Here is a 17648-nt window from a genome sequence, read left to right on the forward strand (position 1 = left end):
CATCGGTGTGGAGGCTCTCAAAACACCGGAACTAGAACTGCCCTATGAGCCAGCTTGCGCTCCGGGGATATGCCGGCAGGACCTAAGTCAACACACCACAGAGACATGGCATATCTCTGTTTATTGTTACATCGCCGACAGAAGCTGGGAAATGCAGTCAACCCAGATGTTCACTGACAGACTAGAGAAGGAATATGCAGCACATAGACTAAATGGAATTTTATGTGACCAGAAGGAAATATGGAATCATGAGGGTCATGGGAAAATGGATGTAACTGGAAGGCAGTATGCTACGCAAAATAAGACAGATTAAAAGAGGCAAATACTGCATGCTTTATATGCAAAATCTAGACTTAAATTTATGTATGTGAGTTTACACATGTGTGTATCTGTATGTGTTGTGCATAGGTCATAAAATTAGAAAGAGAGTCATGAGAGGGAAGCAACCTTGAAGGAGGTGAGAAACAGAGGAGACAGGACACACAGTAAGAAAGCAGAAAGAGGGTCTAATGGGAATGGGTGGGTAGGGGCTGGGCCCATGGGAAAGGGGGCCAATGGGAAAGGGAACGGATGAGAACCAAGTATAATGGCATATGTGTATGCAGACGGCAGGAAGAAACCCATTATTTGCATGCTAATCTAGTATTTTTAAACGCATTTTTGAAGCCTTCCCATAGCTGTGCCTGTTTGCTGGACAAGCAGGTCTATGATAGCATTTACAGCTGATGACTCACTGTGGGACGTCAAACACACTCACCCCTGAGCACGTGAGGGTCCTCGTTCGATTGTGAACCTTGTTGTGAATGTAGATCGTGGTTCCGTCTTGAGCCACACCATTGACTTTCACAGTCATGGAAAAGCTGGTTTGAATAGACGTTTCTACAAGAGAAAGAAGTTGGTGAGACCACACCAGGCATCTCCCACAGCAAAGGCACCTGCTGAGAGACACATACAGATAGCCCAAGAGCATTCTAAGGCTACATTACCCCTTCTTCCGTGTTTGCAAGCCTTATGTCATTCAGCAGAGGAAAGCTCTCGCTACCTCCCTCCATTGCTGAAGAACCTATGTTATATTAAACCACATTTCTGATCCATTCATTTCACTTCACATAAGGGCGCATGGCTATGAAATCACCCCTTTAATTCTCTGTAAATTCTTTAATTTATACCAAGATGTAATCAGTTCTCGATTTCTGGTCAAAATTAGCTAATTATATTTTTACTATTAAAAAAAAGAGAACAGGGCTGTTGAGATGGTTCAGTGGTAGTGTGGGAAGTCCTTCTGTGTAGGTGTTGTTTTTATTGGTTAATGAATAAAGAATCTTCCTTGGCCTCTGATAGGGCAGAATACAGCTGGGTGGGGAAAACTAAACTGAATGCTGAGAGAAAGAAGGCAGAGTCAAAGGGAAGCCATGTAGCTCCCACCAGAGAAAGACAAGTAGGAACCTTGCTGGTAAGCCACAGCCATGTGGTGATACACAGATGAATAGAAATGGGTTAACCAAAGATATAAGAGCTAGCTAGTAATATGCTTAGGCTATTGGCCAAACAGCATTGCAAATAATATGGTTTTTGTGTGATTATTTCAGGAGTCTGGGCAGCCAGGAAAAGCAACACCCCCCCCACCCCACCCCCCCCCCCCCCCGCTAAACCCGGCCAACCTTACCTCAGTTCCATCTCAAGGACCCATGTGGTGAAGGAAAGAACTGATTCCCTAAAGTTGTCTTCTGACCTACTCTCTCTCTCTCTCTCTCTCTCTCTCTCTCTCTCTCTCTCAAATAAATAAATGCAATAGATTCTTAAAGAGAGAGAAAGAGAACAGTTTGAAGAGATGGCTCAGTGTTTAAGAGCGCTTGCTGCTTAGGACCGGAATTCAGATCTGAGCCCATACAAGTCTCCCACATGTGCCTGTAACCCTAGCACCGTGGAGACTGGACAGAGATGAGGATGGCTGGGGCTTTCTGGCTTCCAATGCAGCTCAGAAAACATGAACCTCAGGTTCAGGGAGATATCGTGGCTCAAAAGAACAGGTAGGGGGTTGTACAGGAAGACACAGGATGCTCTCCTTTGGCTTCTGCACCAACACACAGATGTGTACCCCCAGCCACACACACAAACAAGTATTTAAACAAACAAACAAAAAACCCACACAAAGGTGGCTTCACTGAATAACTACAACCCACCCCAGTAAGCATGATATTTTTGTGGCCGCCCTTTCTTCCAGACTACCTTCTAAACACACAGGTTCTGATGGAAAACTTATTTTTGTTTTTTCTCCCTTGTTTTACTATGGTCAAAGGATTGATTTTAAATTCTTTCCTGGAGTGTCTCAGCTGATCAGAGACCACTTCACTTCTCAGCAGGATGAAGTAACTCTTGTGTCATGGAAGATGCAGAAAAAAAGTCTTTGAAAATAACGGTGCCCCAGGGCTGGGCTTCTCAGCACCCTGACCTTCCCCACCCCCTGCTGCCCCCAACTGCTGACTGGAGCGGCTGTGCACTACAAGATCTCAGTGGCAGCCCTGGCCTCTCCCATGTCAAACTGTCCCCACACATTACCAAGTATCCCTGGGGATCAAAATCATGCCTTGGGGTATCAGGACATAATTCTCTCTCAATCCGCACTGAGCTCAGCTGTCCGCACCCTGACTCCCACTGGGACGAGGCAGAGGAGCTTCCAATCTTTCCTCATGTAGCCATGGGCATCTTCCTACACATATCTGCCAGCATGTGCCCAATCTGTAAAGTCTTTCCACCTCCTCAGAATGAGAGTTTGCACGAAACACAAGAAGCCTCCCCAAACATCAGGGCATACATACCTTCTGAGGGCTCCAGCTCGACCACACATGTCAGCCATAGTTGCTGGTTATATGTAGACAGTGGGTTTGAACGTATTTGAATTTGCCTTAGCTGAAGCAGAAGAGAAAACAAAGTCATCATTATGTCCTGTTCAGAGGCCCTGAACACCTCCTCTTTTTTTTTTTTTTTTTTTTTTTTTTTGAGACAGGGTTTTTCTGTAGCTATGGAGCCTGTCCTGGAACTTGCTCTGTAGACCAGGCTAGCCTCAAACTCACAGAGATCCGCCTGTCTCTGCCTCCCGAGTGCTGGGACTAAAGGTGAACACCTCCTCTTAATGTACAAACAGATGTTTTTGCACACAGCTGGAAGCACAAGCCCTGACAAAGCTGGGAGGGCTTCCCTTTGCCAAGCACCAAGAATCAGTGTCCTAAATGCGCGGCTGGACTGCACTGCCTTCCTGCCTCTCCAAGACTCTAGGCAGCAATTCCTACCACCAGCGCCTGCTAGACACCACAGGAAGCCACTGGAGGGAAAATGAGAAGGGCAGACCGAAGAGATACACAGCAGTAAGGGACCCCAGGGAGCAGTGTTCCTATTCCAGGGAACATGCGTCTCCATCCCATCTCTGTGATGGCCATAGACTGGGTATGTTGCTGGCTAGTGTTTGTTACTCTGGCATTAGAGACGTCTTAGCCTACCTGCAGAGGGAAACGAGAGGACCGTGTGAGAACTGTCACTCCACAGTGTCTCCTGGAAACACAGCAGTGGTGTCTCATGGCAGAGGCTGTGGAGGGAGCTGGTGACGGTGTCTATCTCCACTCCCCAAACCAGAGTTACTTGAAGGACTCAGCTGTGGAGGTGAATGTCTTGTTCCAGGCTGTCAGGGTTTCACTAAACTTTCTGAGACCACACTTGCCAAAAGTCAAAGGGCTCCAGAGTGGAGGGAGTGGAAGCTATCAGGGGGCAGGATAGGGGAGAGATGTTGTCTTTCTCAAACAAGATGCTTGCATAGAAGCCCTCGGTTCCATGGGATGGCTTACTGTCAGAGAGAGACCCTGAGAGGCAGAGACTGGGAGACCCATGACTGTCAAGAAACTCATGGTGGTGCCTCTCCAACGCCGACCCTCTGCCCCAGACCTCAAGACAACAGGAATGCAAAGAAACCTTGAAACCTGGCCACCCAGAGGTCGTTCCAAGGCAGCAGCTAGAGATATACAGCTTTTCTCTCTGCCCTTTCAGAAATCATAAGGAGAGCTATGCATGGTGACATATTCCTGTAATCCTAGCAGGCAGAGGCAGAGGCAGAGACAGGTGGATTTCTGTGAGTTCAAGGCCAGCCTGATCTACACATTGAGGTCCTGGCTCACCAGGGCTACAACGTGGAACCTTGCCGTAACAAACACAGTGTTGTAAGAGGAGAGCAGAAGGGAGGGCGAGCAATGACCCTGAATCTACAGGTGCTGTGGAAACACAGCATCACGCTTAGTGTACAGACTTGGTGTAAGACCCTACTGTTCACTTCTCCAGTAGAAAGGACTTGTTTTCCATAAAGGTGGTGATAAATCAAGGTACATTTAAAGAGGGGGAACAGACTTCATTTAGGATGAGCTCATGCAGGGAATCCCAGCCAACAAAGAGAGCAGCTGCTACTAGAACGGACACTGAACAAGTCCTGACGTGGACAAACACAGCAAAACGGTCAGTCCATAAAGCACTTCCATGCAGGCATGAGAACCCAAGTTCTGCTCTGGCAACCACCAGGCTGGGTGCCACACAGCTGGAGGCAGAGACAGGAGCATTCCTGGGCTCACTGGCCAGCAGCCGAGCTGGCAAGCCCAAGTGCCAGTGAGGAACTCTTAACTCAGAACAAAACAAAACAAAACAAAACAAACAAACAAACAGGCTGCCAGCTCCTGACGACCAAACCCTGTAGTTAACCTCTGGCCTTCACACACATGAACTCACATGTACAGATACACAAATTAAGCTTTTTAAAGAAAGGGCCAGATGCCTAAGTAATCATTGTGAAAACGGCAAATGTGACAGGATTTCTGGCATGAGCAGTCAGGACAGGTCACGACATCTGGAAGTCAGCTGTAGTTTCATCCTTCTGCTGCATCCTTCCGAGGACCCCAGAAACCGGAATTTCAATGACAAGAACCTGGCTGAGAAGTAAGAGCCGCGAAGAGCTCCAGAGCAGAAGGGCGGTCTATCCTCAGGCTCTCCCAGCAGGGCCATGTCTCAGTGACTCCAAAGTTTATAGTGAAGCACCTGAGGCTTGAGGCACCTCTTACCTTTTTGCTATTATTTAGTGAGAAATTAGCAGCAGACTGCTGGATCACTCTGGGTCCTGAGAGTAACAAAGAGAAAGAAATTAGAGCAATTAACTTACTTTATTTTTATGTGAGAAAGACTTACACATTAGACACTGTCATCTCTTGTACTGCTCTTACTATTTTTTAGAGAGACTTTATGTAAGTAGGTAAAATGCCAAACATAGAACAGACAAGCACTGTGCTTGAACAACTTCCATGCACACTAAGGCAGAAGGACCAACATGGCACGGTGGGGTCTCCACAGACACCCCCCAGTGCTCTCTGCAGAGCCCCAGTGCACACTTAGAGTGTGTTGATGCGTTCACCCGGTTCACCCCGTCATCTGGAAATAGCAAGCAGAAGCGACAAAGGGACGGATATCCTGCATATGCACGGCACAGGGCTTTCTTCAAATAGACGCTTTATGAAGTTCTTTCTTCCCCAACTTTACTGCAATTACAAAGAACTAATCATTATCAGCACATTCCAGAGGACATGCAGCTGGATCAAGTGCATCTCTACTGTGCAGACATGGCTACCCATCTCTGCAGCTCTCCTTGTAAACCCAGTCTGACCCACTAACCGACTCTGCGCTCCACCCCCTCTGCCCTGGTAACCTTCTCCAAGGACCTCGGGTGAGTGGAATCACACAGGGTTTATCGGCTTGGGACTGGTTTGTCATCTAGTACAATGTCCTCAAGACTCATGCTGCAATGTGTCTAAACTGTCTAATGTTTTCCTTTTTACAGTTTGTGTGTAGTGTGCCAGTGTGCGTGTGGAGATCAGACGGCAGCTCTTTACAGCTTGCGTGTAGTGTGCCGGTGTGCCCGTGGAGATCAGACGGCAGCTCTTTACAGCTTGCGTGTAGTGTGCCGGTGTGCCCGTGGAGATCAGATGGTAGCTCAAGGTGTCCTCCTTCAGAACTGTGAGGCTTGGCAGCAGGTTGCCCCCGGCTTTATTCACTGAGCCATTGTTGACAGTTTCCTGCAGGGTCTCTTTAAACAGAAAGGTGGACAACTCAAAATAGCTTCAGGAAGTCCCTGAAACTGACCAGATTCACTAGGCCTCTCCCTGCTGCCAGAGTCAGCAATAAAAGCTGAGAGTCCTCCTCGGAGGAAGGAAAGCCCAGCTGTAGAGGAGACGGAGAGGAGAAAGGCTGTAAAGAGCCTGAGCCCAGACCAGCTGTCTGGGAGAAGCAGAAACCAGTCGAGCTGCCTGGAAGAGATTTAGCCCGGAGTCACCTGGAAAAGACCCTCCCTGACCGGCTGAGTTGCCCACAGGCTCTGCGGTGTCCTCCAAGTTTCTCAGCATTTGTGAGTTGTCACCCAGACTGGGTGGGCCTTGGTGATGCAGCTGTCCTTAAGCCATTTCTGCTCCTATTAGTAACCCCCTAGTTGGACTTTGGTGGTACCCATACTTTGGTCTGTCGTGGGCTCCCTATTGGGGGTGAGTAAACACATGCATTGCATCTCCCCAGGCAAAGTCTTGTCACACAACAACCTTCTTGAGGCCTCCCCACAAAGACTGAATGATGTTCACTTGCAGCAATACCATATTTTCCTTATCCATTCATCTGCCAGCGGATATGTAAGCTGGCTCCCCATTTTAACCACAGTGGATAACACGCTGACGAACACAAGGACACAAACCTCGCCACTGATTATTAGAGATCGGGGACATAAGTGTTGACCATATGGTGCTGTTTGTGTGGGATGCTGCTTTTACCCCTTCTCTTAACCGTCTGTTGTCCTTGATTAGAAGAGAGGGCCTTTACAGACAAAATACAGTCTGTGTCACATTTGTGTATGTGTGCATGTGCACAGGTATTGGAGTGTATGTGGTGTGTGTACACATAGAGGGGAGGTGTGTATATCTATGAACATGTGTGTGTGCAGAGGTCAGGGAAGAGCATCCAGTGTCCTCCTCTATCACCTGCCACATTGGTCCTCTGAGGCAGGATCTCTCTCTGAACCTGGACAGAAGCCAGCATGACCCCCGTGATCCTGGCCTCCATCTCTCCTCACCAACAGTGCTGGGGTTGCAGGTGCATGCTGGGATCTCAACTCAGGTCCTCACGGCTCTGCCGCAGCACTCTTAACCCGAGTCATGGCTCCAGCCCCTCGTGCTATGTTTTAATCTATTCTACCTACTTCTGCCGTCTGTCTGTCTGTCTGTCTGTCTGTCTGTCTGTCTGTCTGTCTATCTATCTATCTATCTATCTGGGTTTTTCGAGACAGGGTTTCTCTGTAGCTTTAGAGCCTGTCCTGGAGCTCTCTCTGTAGACCAGGCTGGCCTCAAACTCACAGAGATCCGCCTGCCTCTGCCTCCCAAGGGCTGGGATTAAAGGTGTGTGCACTACTACTGCCTTTTAATCAGAGAATTTACTCAATTTACATTTAGCTACTGATTAGGGAGACTCAATCCTGTCTCTCTGTTTCCTCTGCATTTGATTCCTATTAGCCTCACAGCATTCTGTTCTTCATTTAACACCCAAGAGCCATATTCTGCTGGACATTTATAACGGCTTAACATGGACAATACACGAAAACTTCTGACTACTGTAACAATGGTGACAACACACGCACACGAACATGCACACGTATCACACATCACGGGGCTCAAACTGCAAACCCTTGACCTTGAACATGCTAGGCAGTCAAGTACTCTTCCACTGAGTTGCAACGACAGTCCTAATTCGTAATTTTATATCTAAAACTATAAATAAATAATGTTAATGATTTAGTCTCGTATCAGGAGACAGAGCGTGGACTTGCAAACAGACAATAACCACAGCTTCTGCGTGATGTACTTTTAAACATGTCAGCCTCCAAGTATCCAGAAACAGAACGTGGCTTTCCCAGTACTGTGGGATAACGGGAGCTTTCCCAGTTACAACAGCCGCCTTTGCTAGACTAGGTATACTTTACAGTTACAACAGCCGCCTTTGCTAGACTAGGTATACTTTACAGTTACAACAGCCGCCTTTGCTAGACTAGGTATACTTTACAGTTACAACAGCGGCCTTTGCTACACTAGGTGTATTTTACAATTACAACAGTTTGGGGCGGGGGACGGCTCAGCAGGCATGAGCTTGTTGTGCAGGCATGAGGAGTAAAGCAAATGCTGGGAGGTACAAGGGCCTGTCTGCAATCCCAGGTGCTAAAGGCAGCGACACATGCCCAGAGCAAGCTGGCTGGCGAGACCAGCTGAACTGGTGAGCTCTGGGTTCAAGTGAGAGATCCTGTCAACAAACATAGGTGGCAAGTGATAGAGGAAGACAGCTGTCATCAGCATCTGGACACACACAGACACACAGACACAGACAGACAGACAGACACACACACATATGACAAAACCAAAATAGGTTAGTTAGTCTTCCTAGAGGATGTCAAAGCTAAAAATCGCTATGATGTGGCTCTTCTGCGAGGACAGTTTCTACTGCCTGGCACTTTTCACACAGTCCTGGAGCTTGAGATGTCACCAGCCCAAATCCCTACAGCACGCCTAGACTTTTACATGGTCTGTTTCCCTCCTAAGCAGTCAGTGGGTTCTGGACCCCCCAGGACACAACAGACTCTAAAATGTTTGGGTGGGTTACAAAGCAAATTCAAAGTCAGTTTGGCTTATTTTAAAAGGAGAGGAAAAAAGAAGGAAGAAAGGAGAAAGGAGGGAGGAGGGAGAAAGAAGGAGGAGGAGGAAGAGGAAGAGGAGGAAGAAATAAGGAAGGAAGAGGAAGGAGGAGGAACGAGGAGGAGGAGGAGAAGGAGGAGGAGGAGGAGAAGGAGGAGGAGGAAGAGGAGAAGAAGAAGAAGAAGAAGAAGAAGAAGAAGAAGAAGAAGAAGAAGAAGAAGAAGAAGAAGAAGAAGAAGAAGAAGAAGAAGAAGAAGAAGAAGAAGAAGAAGAAGTAGTTGTTACATGGCAAATAAAAGGCAGGTAGAGTTGCCTGCACTGACAAACTGACCTAGGCTGTTTGTCCTGGATGCCCAACTTGCCCCCTGCACCTCCAGAGAAGACAAGGTTCAAGGCATGCCCACCTTGCGCTCTGTGGACTCAGAGAGAAAGAACATCTCTCTTCACACTGAGGCCTGGCTAGGAGTATGAGGGCACAGCTGGGCTGGCAGCACCGAACCAGAATGGCTATCAGTGGGAAAATGATTAAAGGAAAGACTTACCCTTGATCCCAACGAAGACGGTCAGTCCAAAACAGATGAAGAAAATGACAAACACGAGGACAAAGTGGCGCTTGGAGAGGGTGTAGAGTCGCATGGGCGCCAGCCTGCGGAGCAGAAGCCGGGAGTGAGGACAGTCGGCTCTCCCACATCAGTAGTCCCTGCCCAGGCTAGCACTGCCACAGCCGCATCAGACCTGCTCCTCCTCAGCCTGTGCTGCTCCTGGGTAACCTCTCAAGGGTGGGTCATCTGTATGTTTTCTGTCAGAGTCGCTGCCACTCTGGCCTGCCTCACGCAGCCCAAACCCAGCCCTTGTGGGTGAAGAATGAATGCATGGTGGTTTCCATGCCAAGGAGAAATGTCACCACGCCAAGGAAGTGACCTAATCTTTTACATAGCCCACTTCTAGCTTCCAGATTAGAGCCACAGCTCAGACCAACAAGGAGCCTGACTCTATTTAGCCATCACTGCCAAACCCAGAGAGAGAATACCAGGGACCAGAAGCACCAGCCATTTCCGTCTGTCTACCTCATGCTCAGAGTCCTAGTCCCTCACCCAGGTGAAAAGCAGCCCACCCTTCCCAGAAGAGAGCGTCCAACTCCTCCACGCTTCTGTGACCTACAGGAACACAGAGGCCCTTCGAGAGGCTTGATCCCCAGATGTAACTACTCTTCCCTCAGAACAAAACATGGGGGGCGGGGACACCAGAGGGACAGTTCTGCGGCTACAACCATGTACTGCTCTAGCAAAGGTCCCAGGGAGCACATCAGTGGCTCACACCTGCCTGTGCCTCCTGCTTCAGGAGACCCGATGCCCTGCATTGGCAAAACTACACCCCCCAGGCCCCACCCCTGCCACTGCCACATGTGCACACACATAATTTAAAAATGAAGATAAATCTTTACAACAAAAACTCAGGAAAACATTTCCTGCTCAGCACTTGATGCAGCATACTAGGCAGGTAAACCAAAGAAATCTGTAAATTCCCCAGTTTTGCCAAACACTGGGAACCTGCAGGCTCAGAGCTGTGCCCTTCAGCGTGGTCACGGTCGCACAATCACACAACAATGTTTGTACTCCAGTTAGCTTCACTAATAAAAAGCTGTGTTGACAGAAGTGGCCAACCCCACGAAAGAGTTCTCAGGAGGGGGCTGACCCCCAGGGGAGGAGCTGGGGCAGGGGGGGGGTTGCTTACTGGCTGCACTGCACCTGTGGTCCTGCTGCTTAACTTGGAAGCTGAAAGCAACAGGAAGACTAAGTCAACTGGGGGGTAGGGGTGTGGCCTGGAGACCCAGGGTAAGGTTACCCACCAGCTTGGGCTCACAGTGCACACCCCTTCCTTCCACATGTGCCTGAGACTCCAGATGGCAGGCAGGAAGTCAACCCCGGGGCAGGGCAGTCTAAGCACAAAGGTGAGGCCTGGGAGCTGCTGCAGCAATGACGTGGCACCTGACGAATACCCGAGTGGCCTGGCTGACTCTCAGACCACTGTCAAAGCATTTGGTGAAAGACAGATTGAAACCTGGAGGTTTCCCTGGGACTCTGGCCTGTTGGCAGGGCAGGAGAAGCTGGCGAAGTAAGAGTGTGCTGCCCGCTCAGACAGGGCCTCCCGTATCAGAGACAGAACTGCTCTGGGGAGGAGACAGGTTTCTTTGTAAACTATAGTTCTCACTCCAAAGGGCACAAGAGAGAGTTTGCTCCAAGTTAAACATGAGTGACCACGGCCCAGGCACATGGATTCAGATTGATTTGATATCTTCCACTATGGAAGTGGTTACATCAACTTTTGTGGGGTTTTGTTTGTTTTTTGTTTTTCGAAACAAGGTGTCTTTGTAGCTTTGGAACCTGTCCTGGAACTACCTCTCATATACCTGGCTGGCCTTGAACTCACAGAGATCTTCCTGCCTCTGCCTTCCAAGTGCTGGGATTAAAGGCATGCACCACCACCACCTGGCTGGTTACATCAACTTTTATCAGTCAATACATTTCCCAAATACATTAGTGGAGACACTAGGTGGGGAGGTCATAGCAAATGGGGAGTCTCTGGTACAGGCTTCAGGAACTGCCTGATGAGATTCTCAGCTTTGGGATTGGTGGGCCTGATGGCTGCGTCTTAGGGTTACTACTGTGGTGCTGAATCACCATGGCCAAAGCAACTTGGGAGGAAAGGGTTTGTTTGGCTTATGCATCTACATCACTGTTCCCCATCAGAAGAAGAGGTCAGGACGGAAACCTAAGCAGGGCAGGACCCCGGAGGCAGGAGCTGATGCAGAGGCATGGAGGGTGCTACTTACAGACTTGCTCAGCCTGCTTCCTTAAAGAACCCAGGACCACCTGCCCAGGGATGGCACCACCCACCATGGGCTGGGCCCTCCCCCATCAATCACTAATGAAGAAAATGTCCTACAGGCTTGCCTACAGCCCAATCATATGGAGACATTATCTCAGGAAAGTTCCCTCCTCTCTGATGACTCAAAGTTGTGTCAAGCTGACATAAAGCAGTCAGGACAGCCTGTTACTATATCGCAAAGCCTTCACCCTAAGGTAAAACGGCGTTAGAATGGACACAGATGTAGTGGCAGGTGGCTGGAGAAGGAGAGCAGTGAGGGTGACTCCAGCCCCCAGGCATTATGCAGAATCTTAACACAGGTGTGGCTTTTCCAGGGACTTTCAGCTCACACCTAGGATTTACGGATAGGAAAGCTGAGATCTGGAGGTGACAGACCTGTCCATTGTCACAGCCTCGCTTCCCTGGAGGGAGGAGGCTCTGGGAGACAGGACCCAGTTAATGCCCACCTGGAAAAGCCCCGTGGAACGTGATTGCTGGCAGAAGAACAGGTGTCCCTCTTGTCCTTCTGTGACCCAGGCGCCTATTTATTTAGACAGCCTGTTTGGATATATTTTTGTTTTAAGACTGAAAGGAAGGGGCAGTTTCTAGGCAACTGCATAGGATATTTCCACGAAGAAATCAAAATTTACACAAAGCTGAATGGACTGGGTGGTGGAAAGCGTGCGAGCAGCGTTAGTTAACAGCATCTCACCCACGTTAATGATGCCAACTGAGACAAAGGTGCCGGGTCACATGAGATGCTGGCATCCTTGCCACTTTCCTATGGATTGAAAATGGTTTCTAGAAATCTCAGAGCCATTTGTGAACTATGGTTGCACTATGTTCAGAGTGACTCGATCTTGCTAGTAGATCAGAGACGAAGCAGCATGGAAAACTCCGTAGGTGACGGCTAAAGCAGAGGCTTGGAGGCAGAGACATCAAAGGAATATTAAATTTTAAACTTGTGGTTAAAAATGCATCACTTGGCCATGTATCATGGTGTGTGCCTTTAATCCCACACTCTGGAGGCAGAAGCAGGTGGATCTCTGTAGGTTTGAGGACAACTTGAACCACATAGCAAGTACGAGGACAGCCAGGGCTACATAAAGAGATCCCGTCTCAACAAGCAAACAAATGCACCACTGACTTCCTGAATGCATGGTTACTTCGCAGACGAGAAGCCGGGGCTCAGTCCCCAGCACTGTGCTGGAATCAGGAGCACAGACAGTCCTCTTACCCCGATCACACAGCTACCACACAGCAGCATTCAGACCTAAGCATCACACTTGCTTCCCAACACAGTCCAGCCAGACTCCAGTCGCGTTCACTCAGTTTCCCTGATCTGAAACCTCTTCTCCCCAAGCCACGAAAATCCTACACTCAGCCTCCTGCCTTCTCGTGACACCTTCCTTCAGTACTCGATCTCTCGTGGCTGCCCATGTTGTCTCCACTGCAAAGGTAACTTTGGGGTTGCAGACCCTCAGACCCTTGACTTCCTGTGACCCTTTGCCTGCTGGAATGAGCGGAGTAAACAACTTGTTTTCCTGTGCCTGCTCTGAGCATGAGACCCTCATGAGTTCCTGATGGCAGGGGAGTGGTTTCTGGTGGGTTTTACAACTGAAAATCCGAAGAGCTGGGGCGTGGCTATCAGTTAAGGATCCCTATATAAGCTTCCCTGGCACACAATAAAGTTGGCATCCTTGTTTCAAGGATGACCCGTGCCTCTGTCTCTGTGTGTGTGTTTCAATCTCCAGCCCCTTTTGCCTGGCATGTGAACTGTCACTTAGTGCAGGTGCTACAGGTGGAGAGACCCCCAGTGAGATCGGGAACTAGGGATTCCTGAGAGATGGCCCTCAGAAGGTTGGCCAGCAAGTAAGAGATTGATGGTGGGGGTGGACTGAAGATGGTTGCCAGTAATTCTGTTCAGGTATTGACCAGCCAATTGATAGTTGTTTTAGAGAAACAGGGCACCGCTATTAAAACTGAGACAGCACAAGAGTTTATTAAGACAGTTTTAGAGTTTAGTCCTTAGTTTTCACAGGCAGGAGGGTTTAATATTCCTGATTGGGAGCAGGTAAAAGCTGACCTTCAAAAAGCTTTAAAAGAGAGAGGGACAGAAGAATTTCCTATGGCAATACTTTCACTATGGCATTTAGCCAAAGATGCTCTTCTCAGCGACAATGTAAAAGTGAAGGAACAATTAGACAATTTAGCCAAAACCTTTGAGGAAATTCAGGTATTTGCCCAAAATGTCAAAAGGGCTCACTGGGCTAATGATTGACGCTCTGGAGCTGACATTCAAGGAGATCCCCTTCCTGTGTTGGGAAATGGGAGGAGAGGCCTGAGGACTGGGAAAATAAGATAGGACAGAGCAGGGTTGGAAAATTTATTCTGAGGGCCACTGTTGAGCCACAAGTTGCAACTCCCATCAAATGGAGAGAAACTGGGCCAGTGTGGGTGGAACAGTGGCCCCTCAGGAGAACAGCTACTGGCTGCTCAGCTGTGCAAGAACAGTCAGCTGCTGGGCATATAGTCCCATCCTCTTCCCTTGGAATACCCCCTTATGTGTTATCAAAAAAATCTGGCAGTTAGCAACTATTGCAGGGCCTTAGGTAAATTAACAAATGTATGGAAATCATGGGATCATTACAGCCAGGACTGCCAAGACCTGTGGCTGTCCCTAAGAATTACCACATGGTGGTGATTGACCTCAAGGACTTGCTTTTTTACTATTCCTTTGCATCCAGAGGACTCACCCAAATTTGCTTTTAGTGTTCTGTTAATCTCAGGGAGCCGCAACAAAGGTATCAATGTGTTATGATGCCTCGGGGCATGGCTAATAGTCTAACTTTGTCCAGTTATGTTTCCAGAGCCTTGTGGGCCCTAAGGGAACAACATCCCCAGCTATATGTCGTTCATTATACGGATGATATTCTTATTGCAGTCTCAAATTGTAGAACTTTAAGACAATTCTGAAGCCATTTCTGACAACTGTCAGTATTTCCCCTCTTCCCCTGGGAACCAAGGACATAACAGCATACACGTACTAACTTTCCATCTCCCTGAATAGGGGCAAGATAACCCTTAGGTGTTGACTCAGTTACTGATGTTTTGACTTAGTCCCTGGGAAGGGGCAAAGTGACCCTCAGAAGTTTCCCTTTACCTCATCTGATCTGGCAACCACTCTCCAGCCAATTATTGGTAATAGCCTTTTTGAATAAGCCAATCATAATAGTTAAAGAACAACCCCCAGACAACCCTTCCTTCTGTGGTTTTTCCCTTTAAAAATAGCTTGTACCAGACATTCAGGGTCTTCTAGCCTCCCAACTGCTGGAAGACCCTGTCATGACAGAATTAATAAAACTCCTCATGCTTTTACATCAGCTGTGATATGAGAGATGGTCTCTTGGGGCGACTCCTCCTCCTTGGTGATTGGATGCTAGGGTCCAACAAAATGAATGTGAGTTGCATACAGAGTTGCAGGCTCTTTATGAGGCACTGCAATGGTCTGGTTTTGTTGTTGCCCCCGAGAAAATGCACTGTTTCCTTTTCAGTATTTGAGCCATCAGCTCCTACAGACTGGGGTTCGACCACAAAAGATCACTCTTAGAATAGATCAGCACCACACTCTTAATGGCTTTCAACAGTTTTAGGGAGACTGTAATTGGATTAGACCATCAATGGGATTAACAACAGGAGAACTAAAACCCTTATTTGAAATCTTAAGAGGTGACTCAAACCCCACATCTCCCAGGCTACTGACGCCTGAAGGCTGTGAATGTCTTAGATTAGTTTTACCACAGTTAGCAGAAGCCCATCTGAATTATATTGATTATCGCCAGCCTTTGCTTCTGCTGGTCTTTGGCACAGCCTTGCAGCCCACTGCAGTCTTTTGGCAAGAGGGACCTATTCCCTGTGTTCATGGACGAGCCTCTCCCAAAAAGATTGTGCAGCCCTATTATGTGGCTATCCTGGAGGTGTTGCACACTGCCTGCCTGGAAAGTCTTAGGACATTTGGTAAAATCCCTGATAAAGTGATTGTTCCGTAAAATAAGGAGCAGCTTAACTGGCTCCAGTTATTTAGCCCAGAATGGACCATCTTTTTAACCACTCAGTCTGCTGAATTTGACAACCATTAACCCCTTAATAAATCAGTAAAACCTTTTTTTGAGGAACATCCGGTTTGCTTTTCTAAAATTATTTCACTTGCTCCCCTAGACTGCACCCTTAATGTATTTACAGATGGCTCCTCCAATGTTATAGCTGCCGCAGTCACAGCCCAGAAGACTGTTAGGTATGTTGCTAAGGTTCTTCCTCCCCCCCCCCCGCCCCTTGGAAACGGCAGGAAATATAGCCACTGCCTCTGCAGTTCATGAACTGTTGACTAACATTCAATTACTTTTATGAAAAAGATCTCATAAGATTTATATTGGCCACCTTCGGGCGCATTCTGGCTTACCTGGCCCTCTTAGTGAAGGCAATGCACAGGTTGATCAAGTGACCCGTGCTCTCTTAATCTTTCTGCCTCAGGATTGTTTGGCCTCTGACCAAGCGGGCTCATGATAAATTCCATCTTAATGTCACTTCTTTGAGGCTCAAGTATAAAATTTCTAAGGAACAACTCTTAAGATTGTCAAAGCACACCCTTTGTGTGCAGAACTTACTCTTGTTCCTCAACTAGGAGTTAATCCTCGGAGTTTTTTGCCCAGTCATACCTGGCAGACGGACATTACTCATGTGGCATCTTTTGGCAAATTGGGATTTGTACATGATTCTGTGGATATTTATTCAGGCATGCTCTTTGCTTCTGCCCACTCAGGGGCAAAGGTGAAGGATGTAAAATAAACATTGCCTGCAAGCTTTTGCCTACATGGGGGCCCCAATATTGATTAAAATGGACAATGGACCTGCTTATATTGGTAAAGGCTTTCAATTATTCTCTGACAGTTATGACACCCTTCGTAAGACAGGAATACCTTACAGTCCCCAGGGACAGGCTATAGTGGAACAGGCTCACCGAACTCTCAAAGACTATATTCACAAAACAAAAAAGGGAGAGTATAGTACTCCCTGGGATATCCTTTCTAATATTCTTTATATATTAAATTTTCTAACAACTGAACCACATACTCAAACATGGGCTGCTCAGCGGCACTGGCAGCCCCGTGGCTCTACTCATCAATGGTCCAGTGGGAGGATGTGTTGACTGGAGGGGCCTGATCCAGTCCTCATTTGGGGGCGTGGAAGTGCATGTGTGTTTCTGCAGGATATTGAAAGCCCCATTTGGATTCCTGACTGGCTTGTGCGTCCTATGGATGGTTCTCCTGACCATCAGCCATGGCCAACAGGTACGATGGGCACCAGTCAGGAAGCCTCCGGTGCTGATGCCAGTGGGCCTGGATAGTCCTGTGAGGCTGTGCTTCCTTTCTTTCCACTGATTGGGCTACAGAACTGCCAGCCATTTCCATTGATTGGAGACATAATAATGTTATTGGTTTGTGTTTTATTTTTGCTGAATTTCCTTTCTCCTTGTGCTAAATGTTGGCCTGGTACTATGGTTTATGGCCAGAGCACATTATTCATTATGGTGATGGGGACTGCGATCACTTTACAAGAATGTTAGCAAGGATTCTCAGGAGTTTCATTTCCGGAATCCAGCCCAATATGTAATAGTGTCTACCTTCATAGGATGGTATCTCTGTGGACTTCGTGACTGTTTAAACTTTGGACCCTTGGCTGTGTAGGATCCTTGTTTAATAGCATAGCAAGATGGAAATCCAGAGCCAAAATAGGGTTTCTCATGTGGCTATCTGTGGCTAATTATACCTTGAATAATTCTGCCCTTAATGGTTCTCAAGTTTTGTGTCTTTTGAACAGCTGTTGGGCTAACGAGATGACGGCCGCTGTGGCCCAGGTTCCAGGCTTGGTGCCCGTCCCAGTGAGTCGCCCCTGCTGAGACTTCAGGATCTCCATGGCTGTGGTGGCTGCTATTGTCACTGCTGTGGCCTCTGACACAGCTGGAACTGCCACCACTCA

The 17648-nt window shown here is 48.0% G+C and overlaps 1 protein-coding gene across 1 annotated transcript in view; it reads right to left on the minus strand.

Moving 5' to 3' along the window:
- Tmem181 (transmembrane protein 181) overlaps positions 1-17648 on the minus strand; it is a 42841-nt gene that overhangs the window by 18862 nt on the left and 6331 nt on the right. Inside the window, exons 2-5 of the mRNA XM_038338728.1 lie at positions 9287-9390; positions 5094-5149; positions 2820-2910; positions 758-879 (exon numbers count right to left, since the gene is read on the minus strand). Of these exons, the coding sequence (XP_038194656.1) occupies positions 758-879; positions 2820-2910; positions 5094-5149; positions 9287-9390 (373 nt within the window). The remainder of the gene's footprint in view (positions 1-757; positions 880-2819; positions 2911-5093; positions 5150-9286; positions 9391-17648) is intronic.

The sequence above is a fragment of the Arvicola amphibius genome, chromosome 8 (genome assembly GCF_903992535.2).
Source record: "Arvicola amphibius chromosome 8, mArvAmp1.2, whole genome shotgun sequence".
NCBI classification, from domain to species: Eukaryota; Metazoa; Chordata; class Mammalia; order Rodentia; family Cricetidae; genus Arvicola; species Arvicola amphibius.